The 21946-nt window shown below is 43.2% G+C and overlaps 1 protein-coding gene across 3 annotated transcripts in view; it reads right to left on the reverse strand.

Annotated features, from left to right (window-relative positions):
• The window catches only part of FGFR2 (fibroblast growth factor receptor 2), an 85667-nt gene extending 64305 nt beyond the window's left edge, over positions 1-21362 (reverse strand). The window contains exons 1-4 of one of the 3 annotated variants that reach the window (XM_055720674.1): positions 21179-21362; positions 18712-18968; positions 2887-3153; positions 2116-2190 (exon numbers count right to left, since the gene is read on the reverse strand). In XM_055720674.1, the coding sequence (XP_055576649.1) occupies positions 2116-2190; positions 2887-3153; positions 18712-18968; positions 21179-21240 (661 nt within the window). In that variant the 5' untranslated portion in view covers positions 21241-21362. The remainder of the gene's footprint in view (positions 1-2115; positions 2191-2886; positions 3154-18711; positions 18969-21178) is intronic. The other 2 variants (XM_055720672.1, XM_055720675.1) reach the window with 2 other exon arrangements.
• Between the last annotated feature and the right edge of the window lie 584 nt (positions 21363-21946).

Here is a 21946-nt window from a genome sequence, read left to right on the forward strand (position 1 = left end):
TTTCAGCAACATTGCATTAATCCAACCGAGTTACTATGATGCAACTTTTCATTGAAAACAGACTGCTTGCAGGGATGCGTTGCCACGACTGTTCTCCCGGTTACAGCTCTTCCCACCCAGCATTCACAGACCAGGAGGAAGGCTGCGCCGCTCCCTGCTCCCATCCACAGCCTGCAAGAAGCCCCAGCAGTTTGCAGGCACCTTGCAAAGGGCGATCTCATGAGGACTTGTTTGTACAAGGCTCTGCTTGGGAGCAATCTCTCTTCTTGCAGTTTCCTTCCTTCTACACAGCAAGAGTTTGCACTCTCCCTGCCATCCGAGATGTTTAAACGTTCACGCTCTGGAGGCGTCTTTCACTTTGAGCAGGGAAAGTGTGGTTGACCCCCGCTGAAGTACACACCCCATCCCTGGCAGACGGAAATTGTCAATGGCCTTTCACCAGCTCCTGAATCAAGACTGATTAGCAGCAGCTTAAAATGATAGCTCATATTACACGAGCATCACTGGTGCTACAGGGGACACCACTGGGTACATCTCCCTGTTGCATGAAAGGGTGGGAATGGTTACCACCCTGTTACAGAGCACAGCTGCCTTGAGATCAGGCCCTTTGCTTTTTTTCTCCTTGCTATAGGCACAAAATATGTATAAAAAATATTTTTACATATATATAAATATATATATCTCCAAAGCTATCTGTGCTCACTATGAATCACCAAAGCCACCAGCACAGTCCAGAAGCAGTCTTTGCTAACACGCCAAAAATATCGCAAGCCTTTTTCTGACCAACACCAATAAACCTCTACAGCAATAACAGACAGAGGGGCATTTCCTAAAAGGAATTTCTACCCACGAGTCCTTTTCAGGGGAACACTAGCATTGCCTGGGTTGGTGGGTTTTCCCTAGACAACTTCTTTTAAGAGCAGTGTCCCTTTTCCAAACTGGCCAATTATCTTGGCCACCACATTCCTTTGTCAAAGCAGCCTCCAGCTGCCTAATCTCAGCCACTTCAAGCTGCACCTGTGAATCAACCCGGGTTAATCACACTAACAGATGGCAGGGGCCAAACAGGCAGCTCAGAACTTATATCACTTTAAATAGCATCTAATGTTTCACAGCTTCAGACCGGGGCAGTCATATACAACAGTAACTAACTAGGGGAGCTGAAATCAGGCCCATGCTTTATCATCTGCATGAGTGTTTCAAGCATACAGTATAGCTGCCCATTACCAACCAGGCTGAGGAGCAAATATACTACCTGGCTACCACGTTTGGTAACTAGCTGACACCTCCCATGAAGGATTTCTGTGTTCTGTGTGTTATTGACTTTACACAGCACGAGCGTTAGCAAACTACCAGTCACCGAGGGGATTTTGCAACAGTGCATAGGGGCATAAGGAACCAATATGAATTTTACCTTTTTTTTTTTTTTTTCTTAGCAACTGCTCTATTTAGAACCTATTAATAGCTTTCCAAATTCTCTAAAGGGGCTGAAGTTTAACATTCAGATAGGTTTAAGACTCTTTTAGCCCATTTTCATCATGCATAAGTAACATAAAAATGTGGTTTTAGTGCTGGATTGCTTTCTTTGCAACAAACCTTGAGGTCCTTTGCAGATAAAAGAACCTCATTGTGTCCAAATTCATTCTTCCTGGGGAGATTTCTGCCGAGATTAAGGCTTGAAGGATTTACCTCATTACAACTAAATTTTATTTTTAAAGTTTCCATACCACCTTTTAACAAAGTGAGTTGGATCTTTGTTTCTTCTGTTAAATTGCAGCTCAGATTCAGGGAAAGTTAGTTCATCTGTGAGAGTCTAAATCAGACAAAGACTGAACTTCAGTTCAGTAAGAAAGGAAACTGCAGAAATGCTAGCAAGAAGGGAGAAAGAAAGTACAGACCAGTAAAGCATGTTTAGAGGAATATTAGTTTATTTTTCTTTTTCTTTTCCAAGTTACGAACTATGTGAAACAGAAAAATGGAGAAAGACAAAGATACCGCTATTTGACAGCCCATGCAGTAACAATCAAGAAGCTCTGAAGGCAGGAGCGCAAAAGACGGGACATTATTTTCCACGTGGATCTTGCTAGTGACTTCTGGCAGATCGCCGTTACTTACTCATCTGGTTGCTGTCATTCACAAAGTCCTCGGACCCATCATTGTCATCTTCATCATCCCCAGAGGAAAGGGCATCTGCACATCAAAAATAATCAAGTCTTTAAACCAGCCTATTTTTACAGACAAATAAACCAATATGCTACATCACAGAATATCTATCAAGGAGAACAGATGTTATGTTAGCTGTGCAGAAGCTGTAGAAAAAGAAAATCCAGCCACAGCATGTGTGTCATTCTTATAAAATGCTAACAAAACTAGCTAACAATCCTGAAGTGCTACGAAGTTTCCAAAGGGAGCTTGCTAACTCCAAAAGTCTCTTTCCGCTTACAGTTTTTATTTTTCTTAAAGACATTCAGTTGAACGGAACTGAGTGTCTCCAGAGTGAGCTATCTCTAAACTTAAAGGATGTAGGACACCCCTTTTCTTCTTCTGATGCGGGGCGGGGGGGGGGGGGGGGCGGGCAGAGCTTGTATTCTTTCTACCGGCTTTATCACCATCACAGCAACTCTGTCTAATTTAATCCTGTCACAGCGGCATAGCACAGAGAGCTCTTCAGCAGCTGTTAATCACTATAGATCCCGTGAAGTAAAAAGAGTATATACAAACTGAGTCCATTTCAGGGTCAAGACAAGGAGGAAAATACCTGAAATAACTACAGAACTCAGCTCAACTGGCTGTGCCCGAGTGGACCATTTCACATTATATCATAACGTGTCTTTATATGACATTTTACAGCTTCTACATGCAAAAACCTATGTTTAACTCACTCACCTGTAACATTTACAATGAAGTACAGAGTATCACTGTCTAGGGTCCTAGCAGCAGTGCAAGCATAGAGGCCTGAATCTCTGGGTGTAGCATCCTTAATTTGTAAGTACTCCCCAATAATCACTGTCCTATTGTCGGGCCCCAAAGGGACCCCATCCTTAGTCCAACTGATCATGACGGCGTCTCTCAATTGACAGCGCAACTCAAGCGGTTCTCCTGGAAGTGCTGAATATACATCTGGCTGAGAGATTTGGTATTTGGTTGGTGGCTCTGCGAAGGTGGAAGGGAAGGAGGAAAAAGAAGAAAGAGAACGGAAAGGAGAGAATTTCCAACAAAAGTCAGTGAAGGCCCTTTTCATCCACAGAAATCAAGTTATGTTAAAAAAAAAAGTTTCATCCAGATTAGCCCAGCAACTTGTCTCATAAAACTGAACCACATGCAGGTATGGGGTAGGCTTTAGTTTCAAGAAGTTAACCACAAACAAAGCTCGCTCCCTTTGGATCGGTGTCTTGACACGTGCCTTGTTCCGAGTGCCGTGCAAGGGCACAACCCTTCTTACTGGCCACAGCGAGCCAACTCTGGGGAGATGAGTGATGCTGCACCTGGGGGCTTCAAAGATTTTGGAGAAGGCAGGAGGAGTTCAAAAAGCAAATTCAGTTTTATATCTTAGCATTTGAGCCTATGATTCAAACAATTTTATGATTCATCTTATTTTATAAGTTGCTTCTTTTTAAAAAAAAAAAAAAAAAACCAAACTGAAGGGAGCTGTGTTGGAAGAACAGGACGGTCAAAAAAACCCTTGCTAAAACTAAGTTAATAAACATGAGTTCCTATACACAGCACATACAATGTTCTTATTTTTCTCCCTGCACCCTTTCTCAAGCCTCTACACTTGGACTTCTACACTGCCTACTCCGCTCCCAATGACAGTAACTTTTTCTTTTTTTTTTTTTGCTTCATTTCTTATTTCACAGCCTCTCCTGAGCAGAATACAGCAGAAACCTGGGAACACAAGCAAAGCTTTCCAAGTCGCAGCGTACACAAGTTCAAAAGAAGAACGGCTCATCCATCAGTTCCCTTTTGTAACCAAATAATGAGAAGAATGTCAAACCACAGCCTCTTTCCAAAAAAACATCCTTGGAAAACTACATCTGCCTATAGTTACTAGAGCTTCATTGCCCCTTTCCAAGGCTGGTTCTCAGCAGGGGGGAGGGAACCGCAGCCTGGGCACTCAGGAGCATCTCTGCAGGGGGCAGCGGGATGGCTCGGCACACCTATGACGCACTCGAGCTGTGCCAGATATAGGGACTGCTTTTGTTAACTGGCTTTTCCCTGCAACCACAGCATCCCTCTCCCACAAGCCTCTTGGCCTCGCCAAGGCCAGTGTGAACCGTAAATAAAGAAACACGATGGCACCTTCTGTTTGCTCATGAGGAGGGTCACACCACGCAGACAGCTGCTCCCCGGCACACATCCTTCCCTGCGCAGGCACCAGTTGTGCGCCACTGTGCGTATACATAAATAAAACACACGCCTCTTTTGGTTTGTTGGGGAGTCTCAGGGAATATTAAAGTAGGTGCCTCCTCAGTGTCCACCCCTGCTTCTAAGAATACCGAAACCCTGAAACCCATGTTCCTCATCCTCGGGGAATGGTGGTGTTGTTATTCGTATCACACTTTCAACAAAGAAGTCTGAAACAGGCGTCACATCTGAGCTGGCCAGTGGATGGGAGTTTGGAAGTGCTGAAGCTCTGTCAGTAGTTTAGTTTTCGGTAGTCCTGCAAGGAGCAGGGAGTTGGACTCGATGATCCCTTATGGGTCCCTTCCAACTGGAGACAGTCTATGATTCTACGAGTCACAGAAGTGGCCACCACAGCGGGACACTCGGGCGTTTAAATATTGGGTTATACTGATGTACTTGAAAATAGCGTGCCCAGTGTCTCCTCCCAGTCATCCTGGACTCATGTAATTTCAGGGAGCTCAGTGGAAGTTTGCCTGAAGCAAAGGGAGAACAGACCCAGGGATGTGCCCTTGCAAAGCAAGTAAAGCTTCTCCTGGCTTCTTCCCCAGGGTAAACAAGCTTTTTTCAAACAGATTTGACACACGCATCACACCAAGATGGTAGCCAGGAAAAGCACCTAAAACCACTTAAACAAGACCAATTACAGAGACTGTAAAGATTCTTGGATTTTGATTTTATAGCAAGGTCTCTAAACTTTCTAGTATGCAAAGTTCCATCTCAAAGTCTAGGACAAGCTACAAATACAGCTTTATACTCCTCCAACTAACTCAGTCTTCCTGATACAGTCACAAATCCACAGATCAGGTGTTTCGCTGAGTACTACACTATGCTGTTAGAAACCTAATTTCCAAAAGGAGCATGGGTTCCTTTCTACGTGTATTTTGTAACAGTAATGACTATATTTGAGTCTGCTTGAGATTTTTCTTTTTAATTCAGATTCAACTGTCAAATAATTTTTCAAAAAGGTAACTGAAGCCAGCTAGCTAATTTACTTTGAAGTTTTTAAGACTTCTTTGTAATGCTCTACCCACAAAGAGAATTTCTTTTACAGAGTTTAACTGTGCCAACAATATACTGGAGTCTAAAAATGTCTTTAAACTTTTTAAAAGCCACCATGGGTGAAGATCACCCAACCCTCCTTTAAGTGCATTAGTGGTTTTTGCTGACGAGTGCCAGGAACCTCGAAGGATGGTCACACAGGTTACGGCATCCTCCTGGGCAGATCTGTTGTTCCCATACCAACACAAGGAAAGTAATTTTCTACCTTCCCTCTTTGATTGCATCTCTTTCTGAACTACTGTCCCCAAATTTACACCGGGTCAACGCAAATGCACATCCAAATTCAAAAAGCTGCAATTGATTTCAAAATGACCCCAAAAAAATCATTTTGCAAGGAAAATGACGAGCATACTGAAGAAAAACAAGTTTCAAATATGTATTAGCATTTGGTAAATATTATCCTCTCCCATTTGTGTCTCTCTAGAGTATCAGGGAAGATACAGCACAAAGTATCATGAAATAATGAAGTCATGTTTGGAAACAGTGAGTTATTTCAGGTAAGCCTTTGTGTTGCCAAACTAGAATGTAGCAGCACTTAAGACTGTCACTTTTTATAATGTTTGCCTATAAACTTTTTCCAGTGTGGGTTTGAAATGGTGCCCAAAAGCAAACAGAGAACAGGTGGGATTCTGAGGCACAAGTCCACCCAACAGCCTCACTGCTAAAATCAACCAGTTTAAACTGTTAAAAAATTCCCGGCAGCACATAAACAACCTACGCTGCAAAGTTAACTCTCTCTCCAGGATACTGCACAAGGATTTTTGCACTGTTCTGAAACTCAGGGACAAATTTTGAACTCATGTACATGCTGTGCCATCAAATCAATGGTTCCCCCGAGGCTGACATCAGGATTCTTTCCCCACTCCCATGTCTTTTGATGGTACCAGAGAGATACGGCTGCAAGTTTGCTCAGCCCTCACTAGCACCCATCCGCCAGTTTTTTCAGCAGCACCCTTCTGAATTTTCCCTTCGTCAAATAGCTAGATGGGAGGAGGAGATAGCCCTGCAGAGCCTGCAGCACAAAGCAAGGCTTGACGATCTGGTATCACATCCACGCTCCTCCAGCTCTCCCTGAACTCCTGCCTTGAAACCGTATCCTTCAGCCACCACCGAAAGCTGTAAATCAGCCCTTCGCTGGGCAGGCTCTGCACGGCTAAGGCAAGGCGGCACGGGATTACTTTCTAAGAACGTTCTTCTGCAAATCCTATAATTGTGGCATAGTTCCTACTGCGAAGGGGCATTACCTGATGTGAATAAAACCTGCCTATCACCCCTTAACAAACAAACAAGCAACAAAGGCACGTGCAAAATTTCTGGTGGTGTTCTTGAACACCGGGGGACAAGGGAGGGCATGTTGCTTCTGCCACTGTCTGCTCTCAGCTACATCCTCCTTTGTAAGAGTGGTGCACACAATGTAGTTATACTTTATAGGTGGAGCTATTGAACGATACTGCCATGGAAAACCAAGCTGCTGTTGAGTAAACAGATGTGAACTTTTTCTTTGCCTGCTCATATGGTCTCACAGCACGGTTTATGCCATCCAGCCATCAAATGGAGTAAATGCTGTTTGTATAAAAGCCACGACCACAACAGAGGTCTGGGGACACCCTGAATGCTCTGTTTCAGATACTTATGATACATGCAATTACATTCCAAATCATGCTTCATTCAAGATTCGGTCACTGAAATGAGAGATTTATATTTCCTTAGGTCTAAAATTATTATTATAGTATTATTTGTCTCCATTTATTAAAATATTAACAAAGAGCTGCTTATCTTAAGGCTTAAGGCATTTAGTTACTGAGTTACAGAGCCAAATAATTAAACAATCAGCTAATAGCTAACCCCAGCAAAGATTCTCACACAACTCTCCGTAACACAAAAGCCTCAGCCCCCATCAAGCCACTTTCGCTTCAAAAGGCTTTAGTAAATAACTAAACACTCACCATAGCGTGCCCAGAAGGGTCAACAGACCTGACCTGTCAAGAATCCAAGAGGTTCATTGCAACACTGAATGTCCCCACAGGGGATGCCAGGCTGCCAACCCCTACCGCTCCTCCTGCTTCTCCTACCTCTTCCTTGGTTTTCATTGAGGAAGATCCAGCAAGACCACACTGGATGAGCAACGTGGAACGGGGCTGCTGAACTAAGCCTGAAGCTGAACAGCCCCATCCCATGACTGTGCGAGTCAAACCCAAGCCTTTACGCTCCCGCCAGGACACAGCCTCTGTGCCGGCTCAGGAAGCCCAGGTATCTTCAGTCAGGTTTGCAACCTTCCTTCCCACCTCCCAGGTACAAGCTGATGGGCTCTTCCCTCAACTGAAGTTGACAAGCTAATATTAAGAGTAGTTGCGTGTCCTCTTCTGACCATAGATGATAAATGCAGCCTACAAAAGAAACGGCCACCGGTTTAGAAATGCTAAAAGTCATCCTGGCCATGGTGACTACCTCCTGTTAGCTAACACCAAACCAAATCCACAAAGGCCAAGCACGTCTGTTTATACAAAGGGGGACAAAACAGTGTTTGCAATTCCTCCATCTGCTCCTCCAAAGTCACCGGATTCCCGCTGTCCTATTTGTCCTGCGTTTCCACCAGCTAGCTGTCAGCTCTGCCCAGCTCTGCCTCCGCCAGGCATCATCAGGAAGTCTCTGTTCTCATAACAGACCTTCCTTTCCAAATTACTGCAGTTCCTTTTATAATTTTAAAACACTAAAAAAAAAAAAAACCAAACCAAACACCACCACACCAACACCCAAAACCACACAACTTGTCACTCTACAACACTCCAAAAAGAGCAGAAATCATTTCCCCCTCTCTAACGTATGAAGACATTAATTGTTCAAATCTGATGAGAAAGATCTAGGACTAACGTCATCAAACACATAGCATCAAAGAGATACCCATGCCAGTTACAAACACAAGTGTGGCAGATTCTAAGTCTTCACTTGTTCCTTTACAACAAGCTCCCAGGCTGCTCTACTTGAAAGCAGTGCCTTCGACTAAACGTTAAGCATCAGACTCTCCAAAATAAATTGATGTATTTTTTCCTGGCACCTTCTTTAACCCTGTTATCCTTATTTCTATAAGGACCTAGTCATCTGATGGGTATAAGAGATGAAACCAGACTAGGGGGAGGGGGAAATTAGAAGAATTCTTTCGCCATGGAACTGAACATTTGCAAAATGAAGTACGCGTTGCCACATAATACATATCTGGTACTCTAGCATGTGTAGAGCTTCCAGCCACACTGACCTGCTCAGGCATCGACCTCCAGCATCATGTCAACTCCTATTGAGCGTTACATACACTAAGATCGTAAAAAAAAAAAGTGAATCTCCTCCAATTGAAACACTTGCCAATGTGATCATGGGTAAGGGAAAAAATTACACTGCGCTAGCTTGTTTTCCTAAGCTTTGAAGGCTTAGAAAAATAAATAATTCTGATGAGCAGCAGAGTGTTTCACCTCTTGCAGGACCCCCTGGCCAAGAAAAAAGCTCTGTAAATGCTCCTAAAAGTTATCCCCACGTGATTACACCTATCTGCCTTGTGTAATGCTCTCTGGCAGATGAGCAATTACAGAACTGCAACTCCTTGAGGTAACTGCCCCCAAGCAGCATTTAGCCCTGGCTACAGACACAGGGGCCTCATCACACCCAGAAGAAACCAGTGGAGGCAAACCTCGTGAGGTCCCCTGCTACATCAGTGTGTTGGCTAGCATGGGGTAAGGTGCACAAACTATTTCAGCATGGCTTTGATGGCTGCAAAGCAGCTGGGCTGATGTGTCTCACCCCCTGGTTAAAGGAAGAAGGCTGCTCATAAGAAAAAGGAATTGTACTTGTCTGGGCTTCATGCAGAGATTAAAAATTCCTACAACTTGTAGCCTGCTTGCTCCTACCTGTCTTTATAGTTGTGATGGTTGAGTTATGGCTGCACAACCACGCAACATACGTCAAAAATGCCAAGTATCACATGCTCATGGGCTTGGCTGTGTGCTTTATGCTTTTGGAAGCCAAGCCAGGGAAGACTCAGAGCATGCCAAGTTCAAAGTAAACAGCAGCGAGACCAGCAAGGCCACCTCCTGCTGCTGGGAACTGCCCTGCAATTTCTTCCTGTTTGTCCCCATTCTTCACAGTCTGCTCCTTACAGGATGAGGGCTTCTTTATACAACAGTCACCATAGGATTTACCTTTAGATACTGGACAGAGCAAGAAACAGAAAAGCATCAGTATGTCTTCTGCACAAAGACTTGGTAGCCAGGGAGGGAGGGAACACCCCCAACCTTGAGCAGCCACACCAATCCCCCTAAAATTATTGTGCTGCCCTTTGTGATTTCATCAGTATGATGAGAAACTACAGGCCATCACCTGAGGGATTTGAACCTTTAGTTCCAGGCACCAAATCTTGACCATTTCTGCTCAAGTCAGAATCTCCAGCAGCTGCCCAAAGAAGCAGAGTGATGGTCTCAGTGCTAAGAGTGCTGGGGAGTACCACACAAACCTAACACGCGTGTAACGCAATCTCAAAAATAATTAACTACTCTTCAAACTCATTACAGAAAAGTCTTGTCATGTAATCTATTATAAAGTACAAAGGGGAAATGTATCACCTTTTGCCAGAACCTCAAATGAAAAGCTGAAATTAGCCTTTTCTCGCTAAAAAGCAGAATCCAAGACTAGCATCATTTTCTCATTGTTTCCACTTTCAGCAACCGCAGCACATCAAACCTTCCTGGCTGTATTCTGCACATAACCAAGATGCAGAGCAATTTAAGCAATTCCCATTGTCCAGCTTAGCACTAAAGTCTGCATGGGAAAGGCTCCATGTAAGATATACAGCCTTGGGAAAAGGTATGAGCATGTATATTTAGTTGCAAAGGGGGTTTCTTGGGTTTAATATTTTCTTGATTATCTGTAGCTTTTTTCAGGTCCCTTATTTGCATTTCAAGAGCAGCATAAAAACATAACAGAACATAGCATAAATCCAAACATAAAAACACAAGTTTTTTTTCTTGCAGGTTTGCCAAAGGCCATGCTCTGGACTAGTACTGCTCAACATGCAAAAGAAATAAATTACAACTGTGCAATTACAATTGCACAATTTCATGTTTGAGTGTTAGCTCTGGATGCAGAGAACATCTATTCAGATTCCCTATAAGCAAGTCAGCAGTTGTTTCTTTTGTACACGGTCCCACTTTTACTTGACTATACAAATCCTCTTAATTTTAGCAGCTCATCTGGTAGTCTCATCTTGCCTGTTCCCCTGAAATTTATCTTCCCCAACTTCCTAAAGCGGGATTTGAAAAAAGTCAATGGAAACAATATCCCCAAAACATCCCCTCAGCAATTTTGAAAGTCCTATCCACAACACGTTTAAACCATAGGGTATTCTCCAAATACTCCAAAGCTTCAAGGCATATCAGGCTCTCTTTTAACTGAGAGCAACATTTAGTCAAAGGCACCACAGCTAATACAGTTCCAGCTCCACACAGAGGATAGTCACCAGTGGTACCTGCGGACAAAGAGAGAGCAGCAGAACAAGTCCTGACGTTAAAAGCTAGGCTGGCTACCTGCACTTCCAGGTGGCACACACCCATTTACATGACAAGGGCTATTTTTAACTTGTAGACACCTCCTTCACTCCTCACTGCAGCAGTGGCTCCTGGGCACTCCACCATACTAATGGAAGATGGCTCAAATGCTTCTGAATCGTTAGGAGAAGGGCTATTCCTGAGCAGTGCTGTGTTGCAGATTTATTACAGAGCCTCCGTGTTAATAATCCTAAACGTCCAAAATACCTGTGCTACCCTGGTGAGTAAACAATATCAGATAAATCTGGGTACTTCAACACTGTAATATCTAAACAGGATTGCTTTTCATGATTAAACGATGTTTAACAGCACCAAGCTCAAGAGCTACTCAAAATTTAAACTGGTTTTTTTTAATGATTTTTGAAAACCGCTGGGTGGCATTCAGATTACAAAACATACTACTTTTGTTGAAGCAAACTGAACATTGCAGCATGGAGACACTGAGCAGGGAACTTCACAAACTTGCAAAGCGAGTCTCACAAAAGCACACTCCCCCTTGCTGCCCAGCTGCCGGTCCTGCCAGCAGCTCACCTGTACCCCCCACATCCTATGCTAAAGAGAGAGCATTGTGAACCTTACACAGTTTTTCTACATCACAATTTTTTATCACATTTAAAAACTAAGTTTCAGCATGGTACTCTGATCAAGCTCTGTTCCGTCCAGCCACGACTTAATCCCCTACAGATTCGTCCTGGTCAGTGCAGCCTGCAAAGGCATGCGCAGCCACAGCATCCAGCTCCAAACCCCACGCAGGGACAGCCACAAGCCCCCTGGGAGAAAGCCCCGGGTGATAACTACCATGTCACAAGACTCCTTTCAAAGCAGAAACACATGAAAAGCTAAGAGGAAAAAAAACTAACTACAGCCAAAATATGATTTTCTCTTCCCCAGCCAGCTTCTCATCCTCCTTTTTCTCCCTTCCAGTCCCCCAGCACATTGCCTTTCCCAGTAAACCCTCATAAATGCAAGCCCTTTCCTTGGTACAAAGGAATTTTCCCCTCCTCTCAGTTCTTGTGTCTTTGCTACCGTAAGGCGCTTTGCGAGGCTGCTCCACACCGGTTAATGTCCCAAACTGATGAGCCAGTTCTTTTGCGGGGGAGGAAAAGCAATAATTACACACAACTTGCAACGGCATGTGAGGAGGGGAATGAAAGTAGGTCAGATCTCACAATTCCTCAGCTTCGCCGAGGTTCACCAAATGCTTTCACTTACAGTCATTTTAAAAATACAATTAAAATAATAATAGCATGGCAAGCGAAGGGCACGGTAGAATTCAGCTAGCACTTAGTTTGCCTTTCTGTCCCTCTCTTTGATACGGATCGTGTCATTTGTGCAGTGACAAGCAGCAAAAGGCCCAAAAGGACCTGAACCAGCAGAAAGTGAAGCCCGTGAGACACATCTCTATACCAGGTGCTGACTACTCTGATACTCAGAAGTAGGTCCAGGAAAAAAAAAAAAAAAAAAAAAAAAAAAAACAAACGCACACAAAAAAACCACCCCACACTAAAAAAATGGGGTTCTTTTTCAATAATAATTAAGAAAAACCCATAAAAAATCCCAACAGCAGTGATAATTAAGACCTGGGAAACAATAACCTGAAGATGTACTAGTAGGCATATGAATTATAAGCTGTTTTTTAAGAAAACCACATATTTACCCCTCTTACAGAACATCTCATTTTGCAACTGTCCTCATCAAGAGGCACAGTCCCCAAGGAGTAAATGCCAACGCAGTTTTGCTGACGCTCTCAACTCCGAGTGAAACCCGAAAGGCCAAACTTCCAGAACAGCTCAGCACTCCCCGCGCACGTTTTGTAATTATAACAGGAGCTGCTGGCTGCTGCACTCTTTTGCAAATCTGGTCTTTATTTAAGATTTGACTGTACTCAAAGTTGCTCCAACTTCTCTTTCAATCAGTTTAAAAGCTGGTTTAGTCCCCTGTACTACAAGGCGGCACCTCTGATTTTGGGGGCATACTGTGCCAAATCCCCCCAGAAGGGCTGCAGACACACAGCACCACGTGCTGAACCTAAATCCAAAGGTCTGAATTTCAAATTGCTTCCCAAATCGCTGTAAGGATGATTTTACCCTGGAAGGCTCCTTGCCAAATCAAGTGTTGTCCAGAGGCACCACAAACACAGCTCTGTGCGTCCTGACTGACTCTGCAGAGGATGCTCCCACCTGCCCAGCTGCGATGGGAGCCCGGTGTACCCAGCCTGACACTGGGCAACCAAACCCACAGTCACACTACTGCCAAATTCCAGGCTCTTCATCCTTACAGACATGTTTTGGGTTCCTGATGTCTTTTCAGCATGAATTTTGCATTTGTTTAACTACACTGAAATAAATTTTCTCTTCTAGTTAAACCAGGTGCACTATTACAAACAGACAAGACGTAACTTGCCTAAGTGGGTGATGGTTCTTTTAAAACCACGGGTTTATATTGCTAAGGAGTGCTGCTTCAAAGAAAGTCTCTGCTTTCGCTGTAAAGCTTCAACCTTGAGGACTCACAAAATGTTTAACACTTAAAAATCTGACACTTCCACCAAGGAGGTTTTCTCTATTAATGATAGAAAAAGGGATGCTTAAGTATTCTTGCGTTCCCATCTGTTTCTAAACTAAATATTCATTCTAACACTAATCTTTGAACGTATTTGTTTAAAGCCAAGTGATCATTTCTACCAAAGCTGGGAAACTGGATATAGAAATACGCTCATTAAGCGCTATGCTATGGTTATTATCAAAACGCCACAATAGTCCATCGTCTCATGCGGACACAACCTTGCATAACTGGAGATGTCAGCATTTTCATTGTAAATTCTGCTTTCAAAGGTTTGTAACTTGCCTGTAAAAAAGCTACTATAGCCTGAATTTTGTTGCAAGTTCTCTGCCAAGAAAGAGCTATTTTAAAATTAGAAAACTATGCATCCATTGGAGTCAGCCACTGGTTTGAGGGTTTATCTATATAAATGGTTTAAAAAAACCAAAAAAACAAAAAACAACACAAACACCACAACTCAGTATCTTTGAGTCTTCTGGCTCAAACGCGCCGCCCCCCCCCCAAAAAAAAAAAAAAAAAAATCACTAAAGGAAAAACATTCCTAAAAGTTAGTATTTTTTCTCCCTTCAAAAAACTGCAATTGTATGGCAGATAAGCCTGAAACATGCAATTATTTGTGCTACTTTGCAAAAGAGTTGCCACACTGACACATTACCAACTCCCAGTGTCTCATCAACACCGACTGTAAATAACAACTCTACCCGTGCCCAATTAGTTTGCAGCTCAAGACCATGCCCCTGCTAAAGGACTGCAGATTTTAAAGGCAGAATGGACACATGAAGACTGATTTAATCTGGCTGCTTGTACAATTCCCCAGAATCTCAGCTAGCGATTCCTGTACTGGGCCAAATAACTTACTGAACCGGATCCCTGAAAGGGCATCCAACCCTCACCCAAAGCTGTAGGGATGTCACATTCCTCCATAATGGGCTGTGATAATTGCCCTTCCTTGAACAAAACAAAAAGACCCCGAAAAACCAACCCTCCCGATTCAACTAATCAGTTCAAATTGTTAATCATGACTTGCAGATATCAGAGCCACTGTTCTTGGGGGGGGGACGGACAACAAACATGTAACAAGGAAAGCCTGGGTGAACTTTTTGCTTTATTCTTCCTACCAGGTTGGAAGCAGCATCCCAGTGCTTCTCCATCACCTCTGCCCCTGGAGATCACCACCATGCAGGATCCCACCGGCCCTGCAACCACCCTGCGGGGGGTCCCAGCAGCATGGAGAGGACCCATGGGGGCACCCCAGGAAGGGGAGCACACCGTTCCCCATAGGACAGAGGACATCCCACCACCCCTCCTCCACATGCTGCAGCCCTTGCCCTCTCCCTGGGAGCCGGGGAAGCACCTCACAAGACTCCACATCCTGATCCAGGCAGGCTGCCAGCAACTAAGGAAGGATCTCTAAGTGGACTGTGCTGGAGCACTGTGACCACAGGTGACATTAACCTTTAAGGACTGCCAACATTTTTCCAAAAATGAGCGTATATTCTTTGTATTATGCAACATTTTTACAAAAAGGAAGGTATTGTTCTGGGTACTACTGCACTGAATGTGTTTCTATTTGTTTATTTCTATTTGTTTAGGGCCAGCAAATAGCTGTGATTGAGTTAAAGCCCAAATGGCAGCTTGTTACTCACTCCTGAGCCCATCATAAGCACACATCACCCATTAAAGAGGGTCTCTCTCTTTTGCTGCTGCTCCTCCTAGGAGCCTCCCACACGCACGTTTAAGGCAATTTTGCACTACTGTGTTTGTCACAGGACACAGAATTGGGCTGTCCCTTGTGGAAAGCTTAAATTAGTCCTTTGAAATTTGACCTAAATTAACAGAACTGAAACACATTGTTACTGCACCAGGCCAGGGCTCCGAGTGGGTGCTCCAAGGACAGCGTCAAGGCACTGCAAGTGGGGAAGAGACAAAATTAGCTACCCAGCAGAACGATAACACACAGCTTGGGCAAGAGGAGGTCAAGGGAGAGCTTGCTATTTATCAAATGTATGTCTAAACTAATTATTCAGTTCACAAAGTAACCCTTCAACCTATGTGTGCGGTCAGAGCCCTTTTGAAATGTTGGCTATCATCAAAGGCCTTCACAGCCCGGCTACCCAGAAAAAGAATGACTCCTTTGTACACACTGGGGTAGGCTTTATTTCTAAATATTTAAAAGCAGAAAGTCTTCATATTCCTAGGAGAAAAGACATATACATAAACACTTGATGCAAGATACAATTTGAGAGCTGACAGTCTCCAAACTCACTCCACAGGTCCTGTTTCTGCTTACACCGCTGGACAGCCTCCAATTATACCACCGCCATGACCAGTAACACCCATGCCGAGGATCCAGCCCTCAGCAAGCACCCGTGAGACCAATTTCGACATTATAATTTACAACGACTCAAGGTACCATTTTTCAGTGTAACTACTTTCATATATATCAGAGTAAAATCTGATGGCCACAGATGAGATTGAGAGCTCCACACGTCCAGTGTTCTGTAAAAGCACGAAGAGAAGCGTGCTACCAAAGAGACCAGAATGACTGCAAATAACCAAAGGTACCCTCGATGCATGACAGCATCTTGCACACGTCCTGCACATATCCATACAGCCCATCCCCCTACCAGATAAATACTGCTCATACTAAAGTACATAGTTAACCAGATACTCTGAGGAAAACAGTTGCAAATGTCCCTGAAGTTATGTCTAGCTAACAGACAAGAGCATATTCTCTATTGCAAAGGAATGAAAAAGCCACAGTCTCAACTCCTGTTAACACTGCATACAGCTTGCTGAATATTCTGAGTCGCCAAGACAATAAACAGTAACAATAAAAGCACCAATATCAAAAAAAAAAAAAAAAGACAAGATTTAGGGCATGTCCATGAAGGAAGACTAAGGAACAGATCAACACGTGTCACCAAAGGTCATGGCCCTGTCGACCTTCTCAGCTGGTATGAAATGTCATCACTCTAATGACTGCACCGTCAGCAGCTCTATTGAAAATTTACATTATCAGAACACCTGACACACCCCACCCCCCCCCCCCCCCAATTAGCTGTGGCTAAAATGTTTGGCATTCACTAAATTAAAAAAAGAAGTCTGCTTTGTCTTTGAAGAGATTTTTGGAAAGGTTTTTTGTTTTGTTTTCAGTTTGGAGAGCTTGTGGGTGGCAGTGATGGAACCCAGAGAAGGTGATTGTGTAAAAACTTGTGGGTTTTTTTTTTTTTAAAGGGGTTTAATGAAGTACATAAAGGAGGTTTTATTTCCCAAATCTCAGATATAAATCCCACACAATTCCCTGTATTCCACAGCATAAAAGCTCTTATTATACTATTAACTTAGAAGCATTTTTTGGTGGGGTTTTCTTCTAGTTTCTGGTAATGATTCAGGTTCTCACATCTAAAATTTTTTCATGTCAATAACATGTCTGCCCAGGGAAGAAGTTTTAAATCCTTTTTAACAGTTTACTCTGACAGAACCCAGATTCCACTCCCTAGATATTCACTGTAGAAGAAACATTTTAAAATCATAAAAGCTATTCTTTCCCTGAAAAGGTGAAAAATTATTGGGCATCATTCAAAAACTGTGACTTTTCAGCCTGTAAAATCCTCCACCAATCATGCTATCACATTCTTTCTGATTTAACCCTAAAACTAGGGGACCTCACTACAAACAGCTACTCTGAAACCAAAATTATTCATGGTTTTGTCATTCCTCTGAAAAGCCAAAAAGGCACCAGATGTGCAATTAACAAATCATACAGTAAGTGGCAATGAGAGCTGGGCTTTTTTTCTTTTTAATTCTCAAAACCTTCAAAAGAAAAAAAAACCCACATCTTTGCTATCAGCAGTCTCTGTGGCTGACAGATGACAATATTGCTATACTTTGTTAATTTTTTTCAGGAATGCTTGCTAGGGAGGAGGGCTCATCGTCTCTAAATAGTTCATCCCCTGCCATCAATAAAAATGTACTTGGAACGGATTCTAAAAATGTGTTAGCTGGTGATGTCTATTTTTAGAGGCAGTGGATAGAAACAAGTAAGTTTTGCGTGAAAATTTATTAAATAAAACCAAAGCAGTATCCGTGGTCATGAACAGCAGAATGTGTAAAGGCCAAATTCTCTCCAGCAAGCTTGCCAGATCAGAAATGCTCTACGGACTGACAGTTGAGTTATTAGAAATATAATCAGTCCTCCAAAGGGCTGATAAAACCTGATGAAGAAAGCCTCGCTTTCACCCCCAAGGTGCTCAGAGAGCAGGCAAGACCTTACACAACACAGCAAAATCATTCTTAAATACAGTCAGCTGATGACAATAAAAAAGCAGCCCCTCCTTAGCTCTTCAGAGAAGAAAATCACTCTGCAAAGCTTGAGGAACAGCTATACCTAGAAGAACATACCAACAGGTGCAGGCTCAAGATAGGAGATTTTATCAAAACACCTCTTCCAATGTAAAGGTCTCAATTAGCTTTTGCTTTCACAGTAATAAATTGCAGTCCTTGCTCTTCAGATCTCAACGTTTACACCTCCAGAATTGGCAACCTAGACGCCGTACTGAGTGTTCTCAGATATTAACGGCAATAGGGAAATTTATTCTAATTACTAACACCAATAAAGCTGCAACACTGTTTTAGCAGAATGCCTGGCAAATTTTAAAGCGTTCAGGCCACACGACTGTCAACTATTGGGATTTATTTCCCTCTGAACTTCTCAGGTTAAGACGGTCACAAGGACTTGCAGCTAATACACCCATTTCGTTCGTTGAGACAGCAACGTGTAACACATACATAAGTGCACCAGACTGGCTTCCTTCAAGGCCCATTCCTGAAAACTTTCAGCCATACACTTTGATTATACGTGATGACAGTCCCAAGTGAAGTCACTGACACCACTTGCTTGCGTAAGATCAAATAAATGCATGCTTGCATGAACACAGCCCCCACGTGAGCAGGAAAAACCAAAAAACATAACTCTTGAGGGCTTATCTGCTACCTGATTTAGATTTACCAAAGCACAAAGATGTTGACTTCTATTTCAGATGTTCAGGCACTTAAAATTAACTTATTTTGCGGAATTAAGGATTCTAGAGTGATTTACCTTCAGGTTCCAGCGTGGTGTCTTCAACTACTAAATTAAATGAAGGTCGAGCCAGGGAAAGTCCGGCCATGGTGACCACCACCAGGCAGATAAGGCAACCTGAATCCCAGCTGACCATCTTTTTAGAGTAAATTCCTGGTCCATTTCCATATCTCCATGTGGACTTTAATCCCATCTGAACACCTCTAGAGAAGCATGGAGAGAAAGCAGTGCCTTCGGCCAGGGTAATACCTCCTCCCTTGGAACAACGGCTGCTGCTGTGGGGAGGAGAGAGATTTAACACTGTCAGCAAAACATCTTAAAACACAAACCAAAACAGCTTCAGAAAGCCCCAAATAGAGCCGAGGCGAGAGGGAAGGGAGGAGGAGGATGGGAAAAATAGTTTTCCAGCTTCAAGAATATGTGAAAAGTGAGTGACTTTTCATTTTCTGTTAGCAGTTTCCATCATCACCTGAGGCGTAACCAAGTCCTCCTTGTTTTTACAAAAATCACTTCTCAGCACATATTTAGAGAGCTATGTTACTGACAGAAAAATATACAGTTTTTTAAAAAACGAGAGGCACACACACGTGCAGGCACATAACCTGTAATGCTACAAAATTACCACAATTAGACAAATGATATTCTTATTGTTTGAAGGTTTATGCAAGTTTGCCTTGTTTTTCATTCCTTCACCTAGGCAGTTCTGAATTTGCAAGAATTCAGTAATTTTCCACAAGAAGAACAGTTGACAAATACTCTTTAGACTTGGATATTCTGCAAAACTTTTATTTCACTTCAGGAATTCCAGCTCCACTATGGATGTACCAACTTCTGACTCAGTGCAGTGTCCTCTTAAAGCCTGAGAGTCCTGTACAGGGGAAAGGCTCCACTCTGTGCAGGGACACTGGCTAGTTACATTGCATTACAGGTAATTAAAATCGGTATCAAGTATGGTACCAATTGCAGCTTCATAGGAGACCTCCCCAGCATCAGTTTCCATTCATATACGCTAAACCGTGTGCACAAACATTTCTCTTCTCTTTCTCTCTCTCTGATGCTTATTGATATATTTCATTGGGGGCGGGGGGGGAAGCCTACTTTATTCACAGTAAAACTAATTTAAATTGAGTTAACTGGTAATCCAGGCATGGGCTGATAGAAGAGAGAAGCAAAGCGGTACCAAACCAACTGGCATACCACGCTACCACCACACTAAGATGACAGGTGAGGGTCAGAAGAGCATCCTCACAGGGTGATTTTACAGCTCAACCAGAAAATTATACCTGATTTTCCACTTCAGAAATAAAAGACGGTAAACCTCAGCAAAGGGATAAAACAAGTAACTGCAGCAGTTGTTCTTATCTGGCCAATGATTCATCTTAGATGTGATGAAATGCAACCGAAGCTTAGAGAGCACTTGAAGGGAAAAATAACATAAAACCTCTTTTTCCCTCCTGCCCTCACTCTTCAGAGAAAGAAAAAAAAAAAAAAAAAAAAGAGGCAGGGAGTGTAGAGATAAAGGCAAACTTCTCAAAATTCCCTATCATTTGGATGTGGTATGGTACCTCAGCATATACTACACAGAAACATGGGCAAATACCCACCCTTTACAAAGCCAGCCATTAAGAAGTTTATTCAGATTTTATTAGATTTTTGCTACCTCCTACATACAAACCAAGATCACAGTGCTACAGACAAAAATGCTGTTGAGGCATCTTCTATCATGGGTACTATATACAGTAACTACCGGAGTCGGTAGAAACAGATTTTGGATGACATAAATAAGGCACTTGGGGAAAATAATTAATACACGGTATTTCTGGTGAATCTCCAATACTTTAGGGCAAGTTTTTTTACCCCTCAGCTGGTATCAGTTCAAAGCTCTGTCCCTCCTTTAGAGAATTAAGCCTAATGTGAGCATCCCAGACCGCAAGCTAGCAACTACTATTGAATCTCCAGTGAAAACGCCACCAGACCACCGCATAAACATTTGTGAAGAGCTTGCCGAGCACTTCTTTAAATAAGCACAGAGCAGGTGTAGAACTGAAGAGAGCTCTGTCTGTGGGATGGATGTGGATTTGGTGAGGGACCGGAGCAAGCTCTCCTGGACGCTACCACCCAGGTCAACCACCCGACCTGCTGCCTGACAGCCACAGCTCTGTAGCTCCATTTATCCAGCTATAAAGTGGGTAGAAACGCCAATTAACAGACCAGGTGCAACACTGATTTGACTTCCATAAGCCATCCTGTAAACTCCGATTCGAGGCTATGTATATAAATGCAAAATTTAATCATAATTTTGAAAAGAGAAAACATACCAGAATGCTAGCAGAATTCCAGACTAACAGCATTAATTCCACTTACGGTTCAGCTGTTTCAGATTTTTCAGCTACATTCAATGCCACTGCAAACACGTTTGTGGTTCCTATCCTCACCCTAAATCCTGAAGCACAGCACAAGGCTACATGACCACGCGTCTTCTCACCTGAAGATTTTTGCCAGCTTCTGCACCTGAACATCTGCCAGCAGAAGGAAGGGACTCTTCATCCGCAGGGCAGCAGAAAATTCAAACCCGTGGCTTGCAAAGGCGTAGCAAAGCAAAAATCAGAGCTCTGGACCCATCCATGGAGCCAAACTGCTTTTTACCACCACGACAGCGACCAGGGTTCAAGGACTGCCCTTTCCCAAAAGAAGCAGAGTCTAACGGAGATGAAATGAAACCAAATTCTTTTCATAGTTGAATCGCCACAGTTGCTGGGGGACGAGCCCCTGGAAAGACCTCCTGTGCTGGATAATTATGTACCTCTATCTCAATGTTTGGAACACAGCCCCAGCATGCTTTTTGGCCTCCACAATTCTGGCTTCCTGACTACAATACCATAATCCCTCCTGGAGTCTCAGACTCAGTGAAAGCCACACGTAGTGTTTATTTTTCCCCTTGAAAGGGAACTCTGTCTCTCTTCTCAGCCTACACTTCGGGGAGGAGTTGTCAGCCTCCCATGATTGATGGCTCTCCTTGCCACTCGCTCATCAAGTCAATTTTCACCTCCTCACATACCTGCCCAAATTTCTTTGCCAAACTGACAAGCATGGGAAAGCAGACTGGTTTGGGAGCCCAACCAAATTCCTCGGAGCTGTACTTCAGTTTAAACACACTCAGACACACAAACAAGTAGTACTTGTTCAGCAGTGGCATTAATTAAATTCAATGCTCAGTGTTCTTTTTAATCTACTTCCATTGTTGTTTATAAGA

Source organism: Falco cherrug, chromosome 9 (genome assembly GCF_023634085.1).
Source record: "Falco cherrug isolate bFalChe1 chromosome 9, bFalChe1.pri, whole genome shotgun sequence".
Classification (NCBI taxonomy): Eukaryota; Metazoa; Chordata; class Aves; order Falconiformes; family Falconidae; genus Falco; species Falco cherrug.